This window comes from Camelina sativa, chromosome 17, assembly GCF_030686135.1.
Source record: "Camelina sativa cultivar CO46 ecotype springtype chromosome 17, ASM3068613v1".
NCBI classification, from domain to species: Eukaryota; Viridiplantae; Streptophyta; class Magnoliopsida; order Brassicales; family Brassicaceae; genus Camelina; species Camelina sativa.
Genome location: NC_141896.1, coordinates 28,063,920 through 28,085,142, shown reverse-complemented (window position 1 = coordinate 28,085,142; position 21,223 = coordinate 28,063,920). Strand labels below are relative to the sequence as shown.

The 21,223-nt window shown below is 32.1% G+C and overlaps 3 protein-coding genes and 1 pseudogene across 4 annotated transcripts; 3 read left to right on the top strand and 1 right to left on the bottom strand.

Annotated features, from left to right (window-relative positions):
• Window positions 1-273: 273 nt before the first annotated feature.
• Window positions 274-1,555, top strand: LOC147924398 (uncharacterized). Its single transcript, XM_087497356.1, has one exon. The coding sequence runs from the start codon at window positions 512-514 to the stop codon at window positions 1,553-1,555; it is 1,044 nt and encodes a 347-aa protein (XP_087353482.1). The 5' UTR covers window positions 274-511.
• On the top strand, window positions 614-3,626 carry LOC147924397 (putative leucine-rich repeat receptor-like protein kinase At1g35710). Its single transcript, XM_087497355.1, has 2 exons — window positions 614-3,222; window positions 3,305-3,626. The coding sequence occupies exons 1-2, from the start codon at window positions 2,328-2,330 to the stop codon at window positions 3,589-3,591; spliced, it is 1,182 nt and encodes a 393-aa protein (XP_087353481.1). The 5' UTR covers window positions 614-2,327; the 3' UTR covers window positions 3,592-3,626.
• A 10,242-nt stretch (window positions 3,627-13,868) lies between these two features.
• LOC104759733 (UDP-glycosyltransferase 74B1 pseudogene) lies at window positions 13,869-14,744 on the bottom strand (annotated as a pseudogene). Its single transcript, XR_015587742.1, has one exon. The product of XR_015587742.1 is annotated as a UDP-glycosyltransferase 74B1 pseudogene (transcript).
• A 4,193-nt stretch (window positions 14,745-18,937) lies between these two features.
• LOC147924396 (uncharacterized) lies at window positions 18,938-20,623 on the top strand. The gene has a single exon (XM_087494129.1). The coding sequence runs from the start codon at window positions 18,959-18,961 to the stop codon at window positions 20,621-20,623; it is 1,665 nt and encodes a 554-aa protein (XP_087350255.1). The 5' UTR covers window positions 18,938-18,958.
• The last annotated feature ends 600 nt before the right edge of the window (window positions 20,624-21,223 follow it).

Genomic DNA, 21,223 nt, shown 5'->3' with positions numbered 1-21,223 from the left:
AAGTAAATTTTTCAAAAAATAAAAATCAATTTTGAATATCACTAGAGTTTAATATGAAATATTTTCAAATTAAACGAATAACACCAAAACTAAAAGAAATTAAAGCAGGATGTACACATATCTTTTTTTTTTGTCATCTGGTAAAATAGCCAAAGAAAGAAAGTTACAAAGTCGCAAAGATAAAGAAATTAAAGCAGGATGTACACATATCTTATTTAATAACACTATTTTAATGCATAATTTATATTAAAAATTTAATAATTCGGATTGTTCATAAATTTAAATTTTATTACTTTATTGGATAATATATCTACACACCATTATCATTCCATCCATAATAATTAAAAAAAACTACACAGTTTGAGCTAATAAAATCCGTTATAAAAACTGCAGATTGTTCCAAAAAAGGAAGACTATATGAAACCGTTTACTTCAGAAAGAAAAAAACTTTCGAACACGACTACCTTAGACCTTTCTTTTCTTCTGGGAAACATATGCCAGTGACGAGTTAATGAGCATCACTCAAGTTTTATCATCAGTCACGAGTCTCTTCTGGACCAAATTCATTAGTATCTTCCAAAACACAATGACTTGCAAATTACTCCCAAACCTTGCTTACATTGATCTTAGCATTAACCGTTTCTCTGGAACCATTCCTCCTCAATTCGGAAACATCTCTAAACTCATCTACTTTGACCTCTCCACATACTACTTAACCGGAAAAATCCCACTTGAGCTTGGCAATTTGCGAAACCTCAAAACCCTCTATCTTGATAAAAACAAGTTAAACGGATCGATTCCATTTGAGATCGGTCTCTTAACCTCAGTTCAAGATATCGCCTTGTCTATCAATTCCCTATCTGGACCAATACCCTCTTCCATTGGAAATCTCACCAACTTGATAAACTTGTACCTCGATAGCAATTCTTTTTCGAGTCCACTTCCTTCCGAGATTGGAAACTTACCCAACCTTGTTGAGTTAGAGCTTAATACAAACAACCTGTCTGGACCAATACCCTCTTCCATTGGAAATCTCACCAACTTGGTAAACTTGTACCTCTATACCAATTCTTTCTCGGGTCCACTTCCTTCTGAGATTGGAAACTTACCCAACCTTGTTGAGTTAGAGCTTAATACAAACAACCTGTCTGGACGAATACCCTCTTCCATTGGAAACCTAACCTACTTGGTAAAGCTGTACCTTTATATCAACTCTTTCTCGGGTCCACTTCCTTCTGAGATTGGAAACTTACCCAATCTTGTTGAGTTAGACCTTACTGAAAACAGCTTCTCTGGCCAAATCCCTTCCAGTTTCAGAGAGTTGAAGAAATTAATCCTTCTTAACATGTTTGACAATCAACTTTCCGGCAAAATCCCCCCTGAGATCGGTGACATGACCAGCCTAAATAACCTTGACCTTTCTACAAATAACCTTTACTGGTTCAATTCCTTCTTCATTAGGAAATCTCAAGAACTTGACGGGTCTTTCTCTTCATCAAAATTATCTAACTGGTGTCATACCCCCGGAACTAGGCAACATGGAATTTATAACTAACTTGCAACTCGCCAAAAACAACTTCACTGGTTTCTTGCCTGAAAACATTTGCAAAGGTGGGAAGCTTCAGAAACTCTCATTAGATGATAATCACTTCGAAGGTCCTATCCCGAAAAACTTGAGAGATTGCAAGAGCTTGATCAGAGCAAGATTCATAGGGAACAAATTCATTGGAGATATTTCTGAAGCTTTTGGGGTTTACCCACATCTTGATTTCATTGATCTCAGCCATAACAAATTCCATGGAGAGATTTCAGGCAACTGGGGGAAGAGTCGAAAGCTAAGTGCCTTGATCATGTCAAACAACAACATCACAGGTGTTATCCCACCAGAGATTTGGAACATGACACAACTAGTTGAGCTGGATCTGTCTACCAACAACCTCGCTGGTGAGCTTCAAGAAGGAATTGGAAATCTCACAGGTTTGTCGAAGCTGCTACTTAATGGGAATCAGTTATCTGGGAGAGTTCCTGCAGGTTTAAGTTTCTTAACCAAGCTCGAGTCTCTGGACTTATCTTCGAATAGATTCAACTCTCAGATCTCACAAACCTTTGACTCCTTTACTAACCTCCATCACATGAACCTGAGCAGAAACAAATTTGATGGACACATTCCCAGATTAACAAAGCTTGTTCAGTTAACTTATCTTGATCTCAGCTTTAACCAGCTCGACGGAGAAATCCCATCATAACTCAGCTACTTGCAGAGCCTCGACAAGCTCGACCTCTCACACAACAATCTTTCAGGTATCATTCCAACAAGTTTCAAGGTCATGAAAGCGCTGACATACATCGATATATCAAACAATCAACTCGAGGGTCCACTTCCAGACAATCCATCATTTCGAAACGCAACAGCAGATTCATTGGAGGGAAACAGAGGCTTATGCAGTAATATTCCTACACAAAGGTTGAAATCATGCCCTATTACTTCCCGAGGGAAGAATGGCTTCCTTGTGTTTTGGATCCTAGGAGCACTCGTCATTCTCTCTATATGCGCAGGGATATTTACCTACTACCTTCGGAAACGAAAACAGAAAAATGGAAACAACAACTCAGATGATGAAACTGGAGAGACTTTGTCCATCTTTTGCTATGATGGCAAAATCAAATACCAAGATATCATCCAATCCACACACGAATTTGATCCAAGATACCTGATCGGAATCGGAGGATACGGCAAAGTCTACAAAGCAAACCTCCCAGGTGCAATCGTAGCCGTTAAAAAGCTACACCAGACGATGGACGAAGAGATGTCAAAGCCGGTGGTGAAACAAGAGTTCCTAAACGAGGTAAGAGCATTAACAGAGATCCGTCACCGCAACGTGGTGAAGCTCTTCGGCTTCTGCTCCCACCGCCGCCACACTTTTCTGATCTACGAGTACATGGAAAAGGGAAGTTTAAACAAAATTTTAGCTGACGACGAAGAGGCGAAGCAGCTCAACTGGACCAAAAGGATCAACATCATGAAAGGTGTGGCGTACGCGTTATCGTATATGCACCACGACAGCTCAATTCCGATCGTCCACCGTGATATTAGCAGCGGCAACATCCTTCTCGATAATGATTACGAAGCTAAGATCTCCGATTTCGGCACAGCGAAGCTTCTCAAAATGGATTCCTCCAATTGGTCCGCCGTTGCCGGAACCTACGGCTACGTCGCTCCAGGTAAATCTAAAATCAATGAAATTAAAATCCCTAATTTCGAATTTGAAATTGACATAATTGTTTCTGGAAAACTTCTCAACAGAATTGGCTTACACGATGAAAGCGACGGAGAAATGCGATCTGTATAGCTTCGGAGTTCTGACGCTGGAAGTGGTAAAGGGGAAACATCCGGGAGATTTGGTCTCGACTTTGTCTTCGCTTCCGAGAAAAACTCTGTCGCTAAGAAGCATTTTCGATGAACGATTACCGGAACCAGAGGCAGAGGTTAGAGAGAAGCTCGTGAAGATGGTGGAAGTGGCTTTATCGTGCTTACAAGCAGATCCACAATCTCGGCCAACAGTGTTATCAATTTCCACAGCGTTTTCTTAGAACTCTCCACCATCACTTTCTTTAGACTGAACACTTTTGGTTCCTTTTTTTTTTTATTATTATTATTATTATCTTACGTTTTTTTTTTTTCAAACTATTATCTTGCGTTTATCGATGCATTTAGAACATCTCCAACCCTACTCTATCTATATATACATTTTTCAAGTACATTTAGCAAATAAATCTTAAAATTACCACCTATTTACAAGATTGCCATTGGCATTAATTATTAATTTGTTTTTCATTTAGTTAATTAATATTAAGTTTCTATTTTTGAAAACAAGATTTCTCATCCTAAATAAATTTCCAAAATAATTGGAACCACTCTCTTTAACATTAGTATTAATTAATATTAAGTTTCCAATTTTACAAAACAATATTTTTTCCATACACAAATTTCCTAAACAATCGGTCTAACCAAAAAACGAATTGATTTTCGATCTTAGAGGAAGATCCGTGGCCGAGATTTCTGATCTCAACGCATTGATTTCCCCCTAAAATAAATGTTCAAAATCAAATATAAAATATATCATTCAAAAAAACTAACAATATGATTTTTAAAAGTAACAAACATATTTACCATTTAATTTGATATCTTATTTAAAAAATAATAATAAAATATAAAAGATATTGTTTGCTAACAGATTTATTTTTATTTTGTATTACATATTTAAAAATAATTTTTACTTTCACGGGTTTCATATGATGAGTTTTTGTGGATTAAAAATCTTTGAATATGTTATCTGACCCGCCTAGCATGGCGGGTTTGGAATATAGACCCAACACTAAAACTATTAGTTTATCTCATATATACTATAGATTTGTAATCATAGTTTTAAAAATTAACTTATAAATTATTTAGTATATAAACTACAAAATATTACACATACTATAACACATTTTTAATATTCCAAAAAAAAAATACACATAAAAATATACACTAACATATTATATAGGCATATACCTCTGTTTAATTATAGAGAACAAAACAAATCTAGAATTTTATATTCTATCTAATAACAAATTTAATGTAATTAGGTTATAAACTTTATAAAATGTAAGATGAAAAAAATTCTTAAAAAAATTCTAAATTAATTAGAAAAAAAGTTAATTAATTGAAAATTTGAAAACTAAATAAATTAAAAATATTATTTAAAATACAATAATTTATAACTTAGTTTCGCGGTGTACCGCGGGTGAAATCCTAGTTTTAGAGTTAAATCTCTATTATAGATTAACATTTACTCCAACACTACTCTATATTTTACTCTAAAATAAAGAAAATAATAGGATTGAAGGAAAACAATGTTCTATTTTTGAGTTACTCTATTTTAGAGAAAAAAATAGAGATATACACTGGACATGGTCTTAGTAGTTTAACATTTTCTTTAGATAATGGTTTTCATAACTAGGAGACTGCTACTTTGATTTTACGGGTTAGTTTGAATCGGTTAGTTCGATTATTAGTTAACCGAAACAAAATTAGAAAGATGCCAAATATACCGAAAATAAATTTAGTTCGAATTGATTGGATTTTTGGTTAATTAGTTATTACTGTCAAAACCAAAATTAACCAAATTTCTTTTAGTTCTGATTAAATCAGTCATTTTGTTTAAATTTCGAATTCTCAATTATATTCATGGTATTGGTGAAAACCGATTTATCTTTGATGAAAAACTTTTTTTTTTTTGTATAATCCCCTTATAATAAAACGGAAGTACACAACATTTTTTTGTAGACTATATAATTTTAATAAGTTGATTACAAATAAGTTATAGATTAATTGATATATTAATTGGTTACAAGTTAAATAGTGGGTGCAACCTTAATTTCATTTCCGAAGATTTTATTACTACAGTACGTTATTTCCAAAAATCTTAAAGAAAATAATTCTTTGATATCTTATAACTTATCATATTAATTTTCTTTATTAAATTATTCATCAAATAAAATTATTTGATATCTAACTTAACATATTAATTTGTTAATTATCATTATGCTTCACCTCTCCTTTTTATATATGAGTCTATTTTGTGAAACAAATAAATTATCAGATTATTTTTATAATTAAAAAAAAGTTTTATTTCTGGATATACCATAAGTTGAATTTTAAAAAACAAATATAAATGATTCAATCTATAAAATATTTAAGTTTTAGTAATATTATTCTTTAAAAATAATATCTATTGAATTAAAAATTTTACTGAGTAACGGGTCAAAATTTGAATATTTAAATTCAATTTCATACTTTTGTTGAATTTTATAAATTTATAAAATATAATAAACATTAAATAATGTATACTAATACTACCCCTTTTGATATACCCCTTTTCAAAAATACCCTCTTTTCTGGCCATTTTTATTTTTGCCCTCTTTTAATTTTTAATGACCATTTTACCCTTAGATGAAAATTATTTTATTCAATAAAAAGAAAAACAAAATTTTTCCGCCAAAAAATTTCCGACATATTTTCCCGCCAAAAAATTTTCGAAAAAAATTTCCCGCCAAAAATTTTTTTGTCAAAAAAATTTTGATAAAAAATTTCGACAAAAAATTTTCCCGCAAAAAAAAATTTACAAGGTTTTTAAAAGGCTTTATAAGATTTCTACCTTATAAAGGCCTTATAAACACCTTGTAAAGGCTTTTACAAGATATTTTAAAGAGTTTTAAAAGGTTTTTTAAACAACTTGTAAACGCTTTTACAAGATTTTTAAAAGGTTTTAAAAGGTTTTTAAAAGGTTCTCAAATAGTTTTTAAAAAGATTTTTAAAAGGTTTTTAAACATCTTGTAAACGCTTTTACAATGTTTTTAAAAACCTTGTAAAAGTTTTTATAAGATTTTTAAAAGCATTTACAAGCTTTTTAAAAGCATTTACAAGCTTTTTAAAAGCATTTACAAGCTTTTTAAAAGCATTTACAAGCTTTTTAAAAGCATTTACAAGGTTTTTAAAAGCGTTTACAATGTGTTTAAAAACCTTTTAAAAGCATTTACAAGCTTTTTAAAAGCATTTACAAGCTTTTTAAAAGCATTTACAAGGTTTTTAAAAGCGTTTACAATGTGTTTAAAAACCTTGTAAACGTTTTTAAACTTTTAAAAACGTTTACAATGTTTTTAAAAGGTATAAATTTTATATTTTTGGCGGGAAAAATTTTCGATTTGGGCGGGAAATTTTTTTTTTGGCGGGAAAAATTATTTTTTTTCGGGAAAAATTTTCGATTTTTGGCGGGAAAAAAAAAATTTTGGCGGGAAACTTTTTTGACGGGAAAATATTTTCGATTTTGATGACTGTACATTCTTGCTGTCACTCAAAAAAGGTAATTTGGTCATTTTGTATATAAAGAGGGGTAGTTTTTAAAATGGTCAACATGAAGGGGTATTTTTAAAAAGGGGTATGGAAAAAGGGGTATTTTTGAGAATGCCCCTTTTTTTAATAATAATAATATTTAGTTCTTTAAAAAGCAATTACCCAAAAATTTTGATCGGTTTGACCTGAAACTGAAACAATCTGACCTATTTTTTTAATAATAATAATATAATTAAATATCTCATAATATTTAATTACAACCCAAACAATAAACCAACATCTACAATTCCAATTAATATAAACCAACCATCAACATGCACAGCGGAAACATATAAACCTAACTAGCATAACCACAACACAACAATTGAGACCCTAGATCATCCTCCTCCTCATGAGGAGATCCTCCCTTCTACGAGCTATACAGACAATCAAATCAAGAGTACAACCAAAAACAAAACATAACCAACCAGCCGTTGAACAGAATATCCAATAACACATTCATCACACAAAATAAGTCATACAATCCAATCGCTCAGATAAGCTCATGGTCACACACTCACCTTATCAAACTGATTATAACAACAAATACAACTAGTTGAGACTCTCCTAACATCTGCAACAGCCCAGCAACGCTCTACAACAAGCCACACAACCAAAAACGACTTTATAGCAAAACTGGACAGAAATATCAGAAAATCTTAAAGACGAAACCGTAAAATAAAAACCAACCGTTAACTATCAAATCCCTCCGGTGAAAAACTACCCCTAGATGTCACAAAGCTTTCCACAAAATCTCGTGCCGATCGGAAATCAGACGAGACCACGATCTCAGTTACAATACCCGATAGTCCTAACTCGCGTCTGAAAAAACGTGTCTCACGAAACTGCCAATAACTCATCGAATTTAAATCCAAATCCATTTCTGTAAAATAATGACGATGAAAGGCTTGGAAATAACTCTACCAAATTTCGTTACCTTTGAGTACGTTTTGATACATCGAAACCGTTTCCTTCCAAACCGTAACAATTCTACTCCTTCTCCTTATCTCTATCACAAAGCTTTGTTGATCTCTTTCTCCTTCTCCTTCACACCAAATCGACAATCCACCAAAAAGGAGAAAGTGGCGTCCAAAACTTATAAACACCTTTTCAAAACCCAACTTTATATAATAAGATGGCAATCTTAAAAAAAAGTTTTCATATAATTTGGTTGCCATAGGTTTCCATGGTCATTAGAATAGTTTGTGTGATTCTCTATAGGACAGATGGACAGTGCAATTCTTTTAAAATTTTATGTCGCTTTTTCATTGTTGACTTTGAAAAGTTAGTCCATACACTCCATACTAAACAATGAATACTAATAATTTGGTATACTAAACTACATTATGAAGTATGGAGAACTTTTTAAGCAGACCAAAAAATGAAGATAGATAGTTCTATTTTATTATAGAGTTACTGTTCACTCCATACTAACATGTGTTTTATTGGTCTTGATTTGGTCTGCAGTTGGTATGCAGTATATCAAACAAGAGTGTGAATAGTAGAAAAATAACATACTGGTCCAAATAGTCCGGTCTGGAGCGTACCAACCAACCATTCACCGTTGTTGTTGATACGATCAGTATCAATGGTGGACCCATTACCCGGGTCAATTATTATTTTTAAAGCTAGTTAAATATAATAGATATAAAAAAAAGACTATTGGTGTAGTGTGGAAAGATTAACCTTGAGTTTGGGGTTTTAAAATATTAAGGAAATACCAACTTCCCAGCTGGAACTTCAGCATTTTATATGCAAAAAGCCTTATTTCAACATTTAAACCCGGTGAGTTGATCCTCCTAACTTCTATATGGGTCTGCCATTGTCAGTACATGAAAGCAGGGTTAAGGTACTTGGTCTGGCCAATATGAATAAAAAAGTATTAAGTAAATTGGAAAAGAGAAAATATGTAGATAAAATTTTGTTAGCAAAAGTAGGTCGATAGAGTTGTTTCTCTCTAAAATATTGTATATAACTTTATAACATGGGTCAAACACTTCTTAAATTAGTTCAAAAAACTATATCACACTAGTAGTCACTACATAGTATATATTCTTGTCATTTAAACAAATTATTATAACGCCCGTAAACCGTGAACCAAAAAGAGATTTTGGAAGTAGGTGTCGAGCGACATCAGAGGAAACGGAATCAAATATTCTAGTCTACCTTTTTTGTTACTCGGTCGCTAATGGTAGTTGGTCACGCAGTAACGAAATGAGGTGATGTTTGGTATAATTGTGGGAGCTTTTGTAAAGAGTAATCTCTATGTCAGTTCTCTCGTTGAAATTATAGGATTCTGGTAAAATTGTTTCTCGTGTATTCAATGTAAGGATTGAGAATTCGAATATGGTCATCTCATATAAACTTGGTTTACATATTGTATTTATTTCCACCAAAAAAGAATCGCTGAACTCTTCAGAATATGATATTTTATTTACTAACATGTGTTGTATATTATTATATTAATATTCTAATATGTGTAATCTTGTCTATATGAGAGATTTTCTTATGCAAAGTAGGACTTTTAAGAAACAAAGTTCTAATGGACACCACGTTTACATTTGATATAAGTCAAATTTGTTTTTTCTTTTGTTTTATCAGCGCCGGTTAAATAATTTTACACTTTGTCAGGTACAAAATAATTTAAAATCTGCTCATGTCAAAACTATAAACTATATAACAAAAATACGAAGGACTCACACTACAAACAAAACATCCAGTCACGTACTCACGTATAAAAAACTTAAAACTGATTGGATCTTACATGTATTTAACTTCTTAATATTGCTCTATAACTAGATGAATATCCGTGCTATACGTAGGTTTATGGCTTATCATATTTTTAAACAATTTTGCTACTAATTTTTTTTTTTTTTTTTTTTTATCATTGAATCGACAAGGCCTGATTCATAGCCAATCTCTACAATACGGGGTAACGCAACTTAGTAGAGTCGAATTCCGGTGGGACCGGTGCTACTAATTTATTTTTTATGTAGAGTTTATATTTTTTTTATAATTATGAAATTTTGAAAAATATTATTTGATGTTGATTGTTTTAATACTTCACATATATTTTCCATTTTGTAATTGAATTATTGGATACATGCATGAATAATTTTGTTTTAAGAAATTTATTCATCCTACAATTCTTGTCTAAAACTTCAAAAGAAAATATAGCTTGATCTAAAGATGCATATTTTGTAACAAAGAGTTTTTTAGTTGAATAAATTTTACATTCATTTTAAAAAAGCTTATCTATTTAGATATATTCATACTTAAGCTTCTCAATTAAATACTATGAAACACTAAGAATTTATTTTATCAAGAATTGTAACTTGGCTAACTCTTTAATAGATATAATTAAGATAAACATCTTCCTTTTATGTTAGCTCTTCAATTTTTTGAATATAACTCTAATTTGGATTTTAATAAAAATTTCATTCAGTTTTCTTTTTAACAACTTCTAAATATTAGAATATAAAACCAACAGTCATGAATTTATTCAACTATCTTCCTCTTTGTCTCTGTATTTTTCTAAACCAACATTATACAGTTTTATTCAACTATCTTAAAAAATTACATTCAATTGGCATTAGAAAATTTTGATTAAGCTTAATTAAGTAATTTAAATAAATATAATTAATTAAAAATAAAAAAACACTCACAGATCAAATATAAAAAATCTAGAAAAATATATTTTCTCTCTCTAATAAATTATGGACGAAATTACTAAATATTTTAAAAAATATATATATATATAAACCAATCAGAATTTTAAAAACTAAGATTTTATATCCAAATATACAATATAATTATTTTTAATAACTAAATTTCGAAAATTTTGTTAAGATTTCAAATTATGATTCTCCTATCATCTTTATTTTATTTTATTTACAAATTTTTGGAATTTTCATATAATACTTATGATTAATAAAGTACAGATTTTTTTTTGCATATGTTGTGATTTGAATTTATAAAAACGAAGATATATTAATCAATCTATAAAAAAATGTATGTTTTAATTTCCACATTGGCGGGTTGGTAAAACTAAATTTATATAGATGATAAATTAATAATTTTTTTTTTTGCTCACAATTATAATATTAAAATTATTACTTTATATTTCACAAAATAATGATGCAAATATAACAAATAAACAATATAAAACTGTAATATACGTCAAAAATAAAATACTATTATATTCCTAAATATTTAGTATTCAAATAGACTAATAGATTTACAGAACAATTAAAAATAAATATTATCTCAAACAAAATAACTTTTTAAGAAATATATAACAATAACTTTTATTATTATATTATAAACTTTTTAAAAAATATTGATCCGTGCTTAAAGCACGGGGTAACTCCTAGTAAATATTTATTTCTTTAAGCACAAACTTAGATGAATTTCTCTATGATATTAACCAATATATCTATCACTGCTACAACTCTTCAAACTATTGACAAAATTATAATACCTAAACCATATGCTCATACATTCATGGTTTACGCCAAGAGGAAGAAGTGGTGCTTTGATTTACTACTAATGCCCTTTTGACTTTTGGTATGCATCTATTTTCTTGAAATATGTTCTAAGCCTCTCTAAATTTCTTATGTAAATATTGAAACTGTTTGTGATAGAAAAAAGAATAAATCTAGTGTTATTCAATTAGGTATTTAAAAAAATACAATAAAATCTGCTGTTATTGGATTTAACATTTGTTGGATGATTTTAAATCAATTCTATTTCCAATGGATTTTGTTTCACTTTGGATTTTAAAGTATTTTACATCCAAAACATGAACAAACACAATCCTAACAATTTTTAAGTATTTCATCTCTCTCACACTTCTAATAGGTAATCTCTCCCGATCGATAACATCTGGTGATTCGTCATCATGATCATCATCGTCGTCATCACCATCATCGTCGTCGTTATTATTTTGACTCTGAAATTTTCGTTATTTTTTTCAGGAATAATGATTTATGCAGTTTAAGTTCGAGATGGGTTCAACTCCGTTTTGCTATTCAATCAACCCATCTCCATCAAAGCTTGATTTCACGAGGACACATGTGTTTAGTCCCGTTTCTAAACAGTTTTACTTAAATTTATCATCCTTTACCGGGAAATCAGCAGGAGGAGGAGGAGGGTTTAGGAGCCGTCGAGGTTTGGCGGCGACGGCGTTAGTTGAGGAGAAGCGAGAGTCAGGGACAGAGAAGAAGAAGAAATCAAGGGTTTTATGGATAAGTTATATTTTTTTTATTTACCTTCAAAACTTAAAATAAAAAATTCTACTAGTAAATGACTTTCAAAACTATCAGTAATGTTTTTCAAATCCACGTTCAATGCATTTCTAAAACCATTGGACTCTGAAATCTATTAATATTTTAAATCCATTAAAAACCTTTGTTGAATAACACCCCCTAACTCTGTTTGCTTTTGTTGCCTCAATTCACATGCCCTTAGAGAGTTCTCTAATATAGTTTTTTTTCTCGCCAAAGGCGACTCAAAAGACGAAACTAGAAGTAACCGTTTCCTTTCCCTTGACATATCCACCGGCCGGCGTCGGTTCCGGCGTCGGCCGTACTCTTGCTTTCCTTCTGTTTGTTTGTAATTAAGTTTTTTATTATTGAATAAAACCAGAGCAGATGATTTCGAAGTTCCAATTTTAAAGTCTCGCTCTTCTTCTCTCCTTCCGTGAGAGTTTTAATCCGACCAGAATCCGGCAATGGCGCAGGAGTAATTGTGTTGGCTTCATTCCGATGGTTTTTTCTCTAATCGCCTTCCGTCGTTTCAGTTATGAAACGTTTCGATTTCTTCACCAAAGTGAATTATTTTTCCCCAAATTGAAGAAGGGATTTCAATCCCGGATTTGGGATCCAGGGGAACGCTATTGTAAGGAATATATGACGATAAGAAATCGATTATGGTGGGATCTCACAAACCTAATTACCGATGGAGAAGAAACCTTACGGTTTGTTCCTTTTCCCTATATTGTTGATTGGGGTTTAAAAGTTTACGGTGAAACTTTCGATCTTGGTCTCTCCAAATCGATTGCTTTCGAAACAGAGATCAATTTATTAAACAAAACGGGAGAACATAATCCTCAGACAAGAAGATCATTGAAGCAACATTCGAGTGTGGGCGGTTATTATCATTGGTTGGAAACGTTCCTTTTGCTGGATAAAAATCACAGATTTATTTATATGCTCTATCTCTGGGAATATTGCTCTAATTCTTTTCTTTGAGAAAAACAAAAGAGTCGGTCACGTATTCTTTAGAGGAGGGTGTAGTGAGTACCAGAAGGTGGATCTGTTGATTTGGCATAATGGGTTCGTTGTTGGGAAAAGATGGGTTGAGGAAAGGTCTTGTTTGACTAGGGTCATCGTTTGTGATGATTTTAGTGATAGTAGTGTGGTTCATATCGCTGAAGCATTTTATCACACTAATTTGTCTCCAATCCAGTCTGATTATTGTAAGTCACCTTGCTTGATGTATTTCCAAAACGGACAGATGATGTTTTTTTTGACAAAGGTGGAACATCTGCGAGTATAAGAGCATGGGCATTGGTTGGGACAAAAATTTGGTCCTTCAAATATATTAATCTTATTTTTAGAGTTTTTTTTATTTTGGTATGAACATTGGTGTCCCTCACAGTTGGTCCTCTGAAAAAAATAATATTATTTTTTATTTTAAAAATTAATTATGTAATTTAAGAAGTAAAATCATATTAAAGTTTTAATTCAAATAAAACATATAACATTAACATTAAAAATATAAGAAAATTACAAAGTTACAAAAACTTGGAAAAAAACAAAACATACAATTAAAACATTAAAAATAAAAACATAAACCATACAAACATCATAAGTTAAAACAAACATTTTATTTCAACTTCTAATAATGAATAACGTAATCAGTTCTTTTACGTAATCATAATTGGTTTATTGAATCACAACTCACAAGCATCTCGGTACAATGCTCTTCTTATACAACAACAACAACAAACACATACATTACCGTGATTTACAAAGTTAAAATCAATGTTTCTTCACTAAACTCTCTATAAATTCGTTAATGCTCCGATCAGAGCTTCCTCCTTCACTCATTGCCTTGACAGCCAAATCTTTCCACTTCTTAGAACTCTCTCTAATATTAACACTACTCTCTCCTTCCATCACTCCTTTCAAACACCTCACCACCTCTTCACTCTTCACAATCCCTTCACAAGCGTCCTCTTTCGCTCTATACCCAACTTTCCAAACATCCTCCACAAACTTAGCATCATTCATCTGATCACTCCACTGAGGCACACCAACCATAGGAACCCCCAACCTCAACCCTTCCAATGTCGAGTTCCAACCACAATGAGTCAAAAAGCAACCTATCGACTCATGAGCTAAAACCTCAAGCTGGTTACACCAAGAAACCAACAACGCTCTGTCTTTAGTCGATTCCACAAACCCTTCCGGCAGTTTTTTGATATGAGCTTCTCTAATCACCCACAAGAAGTTCAAGTTAGATTCTTGTAAAGCAATAGCTATCTCTGTCAGTTGCTTCTCAAACAGAATCCCAAACGAACCAAACGAGATAAACACAACCGACTGAACCGGCTTAGTCTCTAACCACTCCATACATTCCTCTGATTTCTGTTTCAACAAACTCGCACCATAATCTCTATCCTCACTTATCCTATCATCAAGATACGCCGATGGAATCATCGGTCCAATCAACGTCCCCCTCATTGCCTCCCAAGATACGCCGATGGAATCATCGGTCCAATCAACCATCGATACCAAAAAAATAATCCAATACCCTAAATCGAAACAAAAATCAGAAAGATCATATATCTAAAAACACATAGTAAACTATCCAAACAAATTCCCGAAACCCTAAATCGCGAAAGGAACATAAACCCTAAATCGAATCCCACAAAAAATTTCCCAAATCTATCGAGTCCCACAAATAATTGCCTTAATCTATCGAAACCCACAAACAATTTCCCTATTCTATCGAATCCCCCAAACAATTTCTCTTTACCCTAAATAAAAAAAAAAAATCATAAAAACCCTAAATCGAGAATACATCAAAATCGGATTTGAATTTACAACACGTACCTCTTACAATTGGATATTTTGGAAGATGATACACTAAGTGAGGCCTTCGCGTTGCAAAATCTTCACTTTGATGGAGGCGATCCAAAGTTTTTGTTTAATCGCCGTCGCGATACTGAGAGAGTAAAGAGAGAGTGTGCGAAAGATAAAATGAATTGATCCGTCGAGTTTTTTTTCCTTTCACCCTACAAATAAAACAACATCCTATTACAGGATGACACGTGTCCTGAGGGACGCATAAAAATTGTCCCGTTTTTAGGAACGTTTCTTTGTATAATCTATGATTTTGATTTAAATTAATCGTTTTAATTATGTAGGACAGACGAAGGACGGTGCGATGCACATGCTCTAAGCGAATAGAATATATTATATCGAGTCCTAGAAGATATGAGTCAGAGTCATTTTCAACAACAGTTAAAGTCTTTTTATTAGTCAAAGTAATGCAATGTGCATTTTGGAGTTTCATCAAAAGGATAATAGCCAACAACAAGTGTATGAAAGAGGGACATAACAGATTTTATCTGTTAGCCTATAAGTCTAAAAATAGCTTGGTTACTCTCCACTCCTTCATCGAGATTGTTTCAATTTCCTTTATTTGCCTCAATGGTTGTAATGAAAATGTTTCTGCACTTTGTAAACTCTTTATGATATAATATATTTCATTTGTGGAAAAAAAAAGACATGTGGCACTCTATCCACTGTTGATATGTCATTCAAATGGAGAGAATTGGCCATCTTTCATAGTATAGATTACTTTGCAAAAAAAAATATATCTATAATTAATACAGAAAGTGAATATAATTGAAAACACGGAAAGCTCTTAAGGTAATGTTAATACGATTGAAAATTAAATTATTAACATAACTCAAAAATGTTATCAATCATAATTTGTATTTTAAAATTTATGTTTGTATTTTTGTTAAGTTCTAAATTTATGATTGACTTACTATAACTCAACTGGAACTGGTAATAATTGTTGACAAAAACCTAGAGATTGTTGGGTTAATTGGTTCTTAGGACGAGACCATATAACATGCTTAGTTTCGTGTCTAAAGAGATATACGGTTTTGTTCAAGAACTTTTTATTTATTCAAAAGTTATATTGTTAAATCAAAAGATAACGCTCATAAGTTAAGAGGTAGTAAATTGAATTATTATTTAAAAAAAACTCAGTTATATAATTTTTGAATTTGAATAATAAAAATGCTTTATTCTCTTAAATATTTTTATAATAATTAAAAATGCCCAATTTTTTAATAATTATTTAAATTTTTTGTGTTTTGTCAAATTTATTGTCTTTCATTTTTATTTGATATGAAACAGAATTATAAGCATAGATTTAAAAGTGATAAGATTGTAAATATTATGGTCAATGTTTCTAATATGATATGTTACAAAAAGTAACAAACTTTTGATATTATTATTTCTAATTTTATTAAATTTAAATTAAATTTACTTAATAAGACATATTGCAACATCTACAACATTATGTTTTTTGTCAGTTGTTTTATAATATTAATAAATCATAATTCTATAGCAAACTCACTATATCAATTTATACCATATAATTTTTTTGGCAAATTAATTATAAGAACTCAATTATATGATAATACGTGTTTATCATATATCAGAGTCAGTGGGAACGGATAACTCAGATCATATATCATAGTCACACACATACAAAATGATTTAAAAAACATAAAAAATCATAGAGTGAGCCCTAACAAACATTGATCTAGTACTTTGTAATCCCTATACTAGTAAAAGAGAAGTACAACTTCTCCTTTGGACGAAAATGTCCCCAGCGTCATTTACCAGACAACAATTCATTAAGGTTAAATAAGACATTTAAAGCTAATGGGTCGGGTTTTATTTTTAAAATAACCCAAAATTATTAAATCGGATATCTCTATCGGGTCAATTTTGGAGAAATAACCCGAGATTGAAAATGTTGGATCTGGATCAGAAAGTCCGCGTCATTGACAATGTGTTATGGGATATTTTTTTTAAACTGAACAAAATCTCAAAATTTCATGGAGAATTTAAGTTTTCTCCCTCACGACCCTTCACTGTACCAATAACGACATCAGAGAAAGTGATTGCCGGTGGTGACTCACTGGAAACGGTGACAATGTCGAGGGGAAAAAAGAGAAAACGATGTATTGTTTTTGTTTGTAACTTATAAAAAATTGTTCATTGCTGGATGATACATTAGAGTAAACAAAATTACTTCAAAATCGTGACAAGATCAAGTGATGGGTTGATGTTCGATGTTGTGATTTTTGCAGAAATCGGATCTTAAAAGAAGAAGATAATGGCTATTTTATAATTAATTTACATAAAAAAAAAGCAACGGTTCAGCGTCGAACCAATATTTACATAACTAACCTATATTTTAGGGAATACTTTCAATTTGTTACCTTAAAATCATACATTTAAATATTAAATTTTACATATATAAACATATTTAATTCGGTAAGATATTGTGCATCTCATCAGTACAATCTAAACAGTTAATACACATATATTCTCATTGCCTTAATTTCAATTTTTAAAAGAGAAATGCCCTAAAATACCACTCAAATAGTTTTTTTTCCTCAAATACCACACATTCCTTATTTTTCCATCAATACCATTCATTAATAAACACAATGACTCTTTTACCCTTACATTTTATAATCACAAATTGTGTTAAGATTTTATAAACTCCAATTATTTCTTCGACGAGATACGATGGCACCAACTTTTCCGACGAGATTTTCCGGTAACGATTAGCTCCGTCGTTGTGTCCCATCATTTCCGGTGATATCTGTCAACTTTGTCTATTTCCGATATCAGTTTAGTGATCGATCCTGCTTAATTTGGTAGTGGTTCCTCTCGATTCGCAAGTTCAATTTAGTAGTGGTTCCTCTCGATTCATATTGAGATCTAGCCTCAATTGCAAGGTGATCTCTAACCTGATTAGTGACTATGATTGAGTTATACTCTGTTTGTGGGGAGTGGAAACAAAACGATAGAGGAGTATGGGATTTTGAAATTGATTCTAAAAAAGGAGGATCTCTTAGTGAAGTAGATGAGAATATCACATATAAAGTTTTAGCTGAGATGGTAATTGAAGATTTTGGACTTGATTGTTTAGTGAATGATATCAAACTTAGCTATAGGATTTCTTCAAGGATGAATTTGATGGTAGAAGATTCTCCACCAATGTATTTGCGAAATGATCGTCAAGTACAGACGTTTTTCAGGAAGTTTCAAGATGACCCTGAGTTGAATCGTTTATGTGTAACTGTAAGTGAATACACTGTAGTTTTCTTACTGCATCAATATGTCATTCTTATATTTGATGTTTTTTTTTTTGTTTTTTATGTAGCTGCCTATTGGTTATGGGAATGTTGAAAGTAATACTCTGTCAGCTACTTTCAAGAACAACCGATGCATTCAAGGTTTTCAGTTTTCGAATAGTGATATATCTGTTGCATCAGTTCGTTATCTAACAACCAAGGTAAACTTGGCTCTATTTTTTTACTCAAAAAACAATGTCTTACAAATCATAGAATACATATGTGTTTTTTGTAATAGGTGCTTGCTGTGAAGAATAGAGTCATATATATTAGAATCTTTCTTTGTGCATTAAGAAGGATATGGTGAAATGAAGTCTGATATCTATATGTTAGGAAAGTCATCCTAAAGTCTTTTTGAGATATTCCCTAATTGTTACATTTTATATGTAGGATTTCATGAACCAAGTGGAAGTGGCGCCACAGTTTCTGAATCACATACTGATACCTGTTCAACTGCTAAAAAAGTGATTTATGATGGTATTCCTAGAGGTTTTTCACATGACACTCAAGGGACTGATTATATACATGAGGGGAAATATTTCAAAAACAAAGCAGAGTTGAGGATGAAGATGCGGCTGTTTGCACTTGAGTTCAAGTTTGAGTTCAGATCTTTGTGGTCAGACAGAACGAGATTGATATTGGGTTGTGTCGATCCTAGTTGCAACTGGAAGATGCGTGCAACGAAGCTCAAGTCATCTGATTTCTTTGTAGTGATTAAGTATATTGGAGAACACAATTGTGATCCAACGTACAGGAATGCGAACCATAGGCAAGCCACTGCAAAACTGCTTGGTTCTTTTATTTGCAGTCATTTTGCAGAAAAGAAGGTTGGACTCAAGCCAAAACAGATAATTGAGAGAGTTAGATTAGATCATGGTGTTCATATAAAATACAAAAAAGCTTGGAGAGCAAAAGAGGCAACTCAGATTTTGGTTAGAGGAACTCCTGAGGACAGTTACCACAACATAGCAAAATGGTTGTTCATGGCTAAGGAAAGAAATCCAGGATCAGTTGTTTATCGTGAGATGGATTCTGGTACTAAATTCAAATATGTGTTCATTGCATTCGGTCCATCGATAAGAGGTTTTGATTTGCTGAGAAGAGTGATTGCAGTAGATGGTACCTTCTTGAAGGGGAAATTTAAAGGAACTTTATTAGTAGCTACAGCACAAGATGGAGATCATCACCTATACCCGATAGGCTTTGCTATTGTTGATTCAGAAAATGATAAATCTTGGAATTGGTTTTTTAGGTGTCTTCGTACTATCATACTTGATGCCCAAGATTTGGTGTTTGTCTCTGATCATGCATCGTCCATTGCAAAAGCACTTACAGAGTTGTATCCAACATCACATCATGGAATCTGCAAATACCACCTTGGAAACAACATCAAAGTAAGTTTCAAGGGTCAATCATATTTGCCACTTGTTGAATCTGCAGCCATTGCTTATACTCGTGAAGAGTTTGCTAAAATATTCATCCAGATTCAAGATGCAAATCCTAAGTTGGCTGAAAATTTACAAAAGGCCGATTTCAGAAAGTGGGCTCGTTCCTATGCTCCTTCAAATCGTTACAATATTATGACAACAAATGTTGTTGAATCATTTAATTCGATGTTGAAAGAACCACGAGAGTTGCCAGTTCTTTATCTTCTTGAGACAATCAGGTTAACTTTGACTTCGTGGTTTCATGAGAGACGTGAAAAAGCTGCTAAACATGACAAGCTTGTCACGCCGCAAGTAGTGAAGAAGTTGGTATCAAGGTTCTCAGATGCAATGAAACTTGACGTTTTCCAAGTTGATGAAGACAAGTTTGAGGTGAAGGACAACATTAACAAGTTTATTGTTCACTTGAAAAACATGCATTGCAGTTGCTGTGTTTTTGACATCGACAAAATTCTGTGCATTCACGCCATTGCTGCTGCGAAGCGTTCAAATAGGGATGAAAATAAGTTTGTTCATGTTTGCTACTTGACTGGGACATGGGCTAAAGTATATGCTGAAAGCATACACCCGAATGGAGATATAAAAGATTGGATTTTCCCTGATTCTATAGAAGAATTCTTTTGTGCACCTCCATTTAGTAAGCCAAACAGTGGGAGACCACCAAAACAAAGAAAGCGATCTGTTGGAGAATTTGGGGTGCCAGGTTCAAAGTCTCAGAGTCACAAGTGCAGTCGATGTGGCACAGCAGGACACAATAAGAGTACATGCCGAGTTCCCATATGATTATCGGTTAGTGATAACTTTCATACAACAAAGCTATATGGTGAATCTGTGACATTTTTAGGATATGTATTTTAACATTTTTCATTCTTTTTTTTGTAGGTGTTGTAGACTGTAGAGGATGATACAACTAGGATGATGTGTTTCATACTTTACAGTATTCTATTCTTTAATTTCAATTTATATATTTCATTTGATTGGGTAGCCATTCTGTTATGTGAAACATTAAGACAACATACTTTTATACTGTAAAGGAATGTCATCCTGAATTTCAGAAACTCCTGCCTAAATATAATTAAGTATTTAGCATATATAATTTGTCTTACCTTTATGTTGTTATTTATGAAAGCTTTCAGTTTCTTTTAACACACATTCTTGTTTTTGTGTGTTTTTATAGGTTGGGAATGCATTTCTGCATCACTATTTCTTAAATTACATACCTACACTATTAGGGAATGCTATCCTAAATAACAAAATAGCCTTCCTAAAATAAATAGCCTATATATTTCATCATATATATATTAAAGCTTATAACATATTCTCGAATAACAGGCTTTGGCCTACTGGTTACTCTCCCACTTGTAAATTCTTAATGTTGTCGGT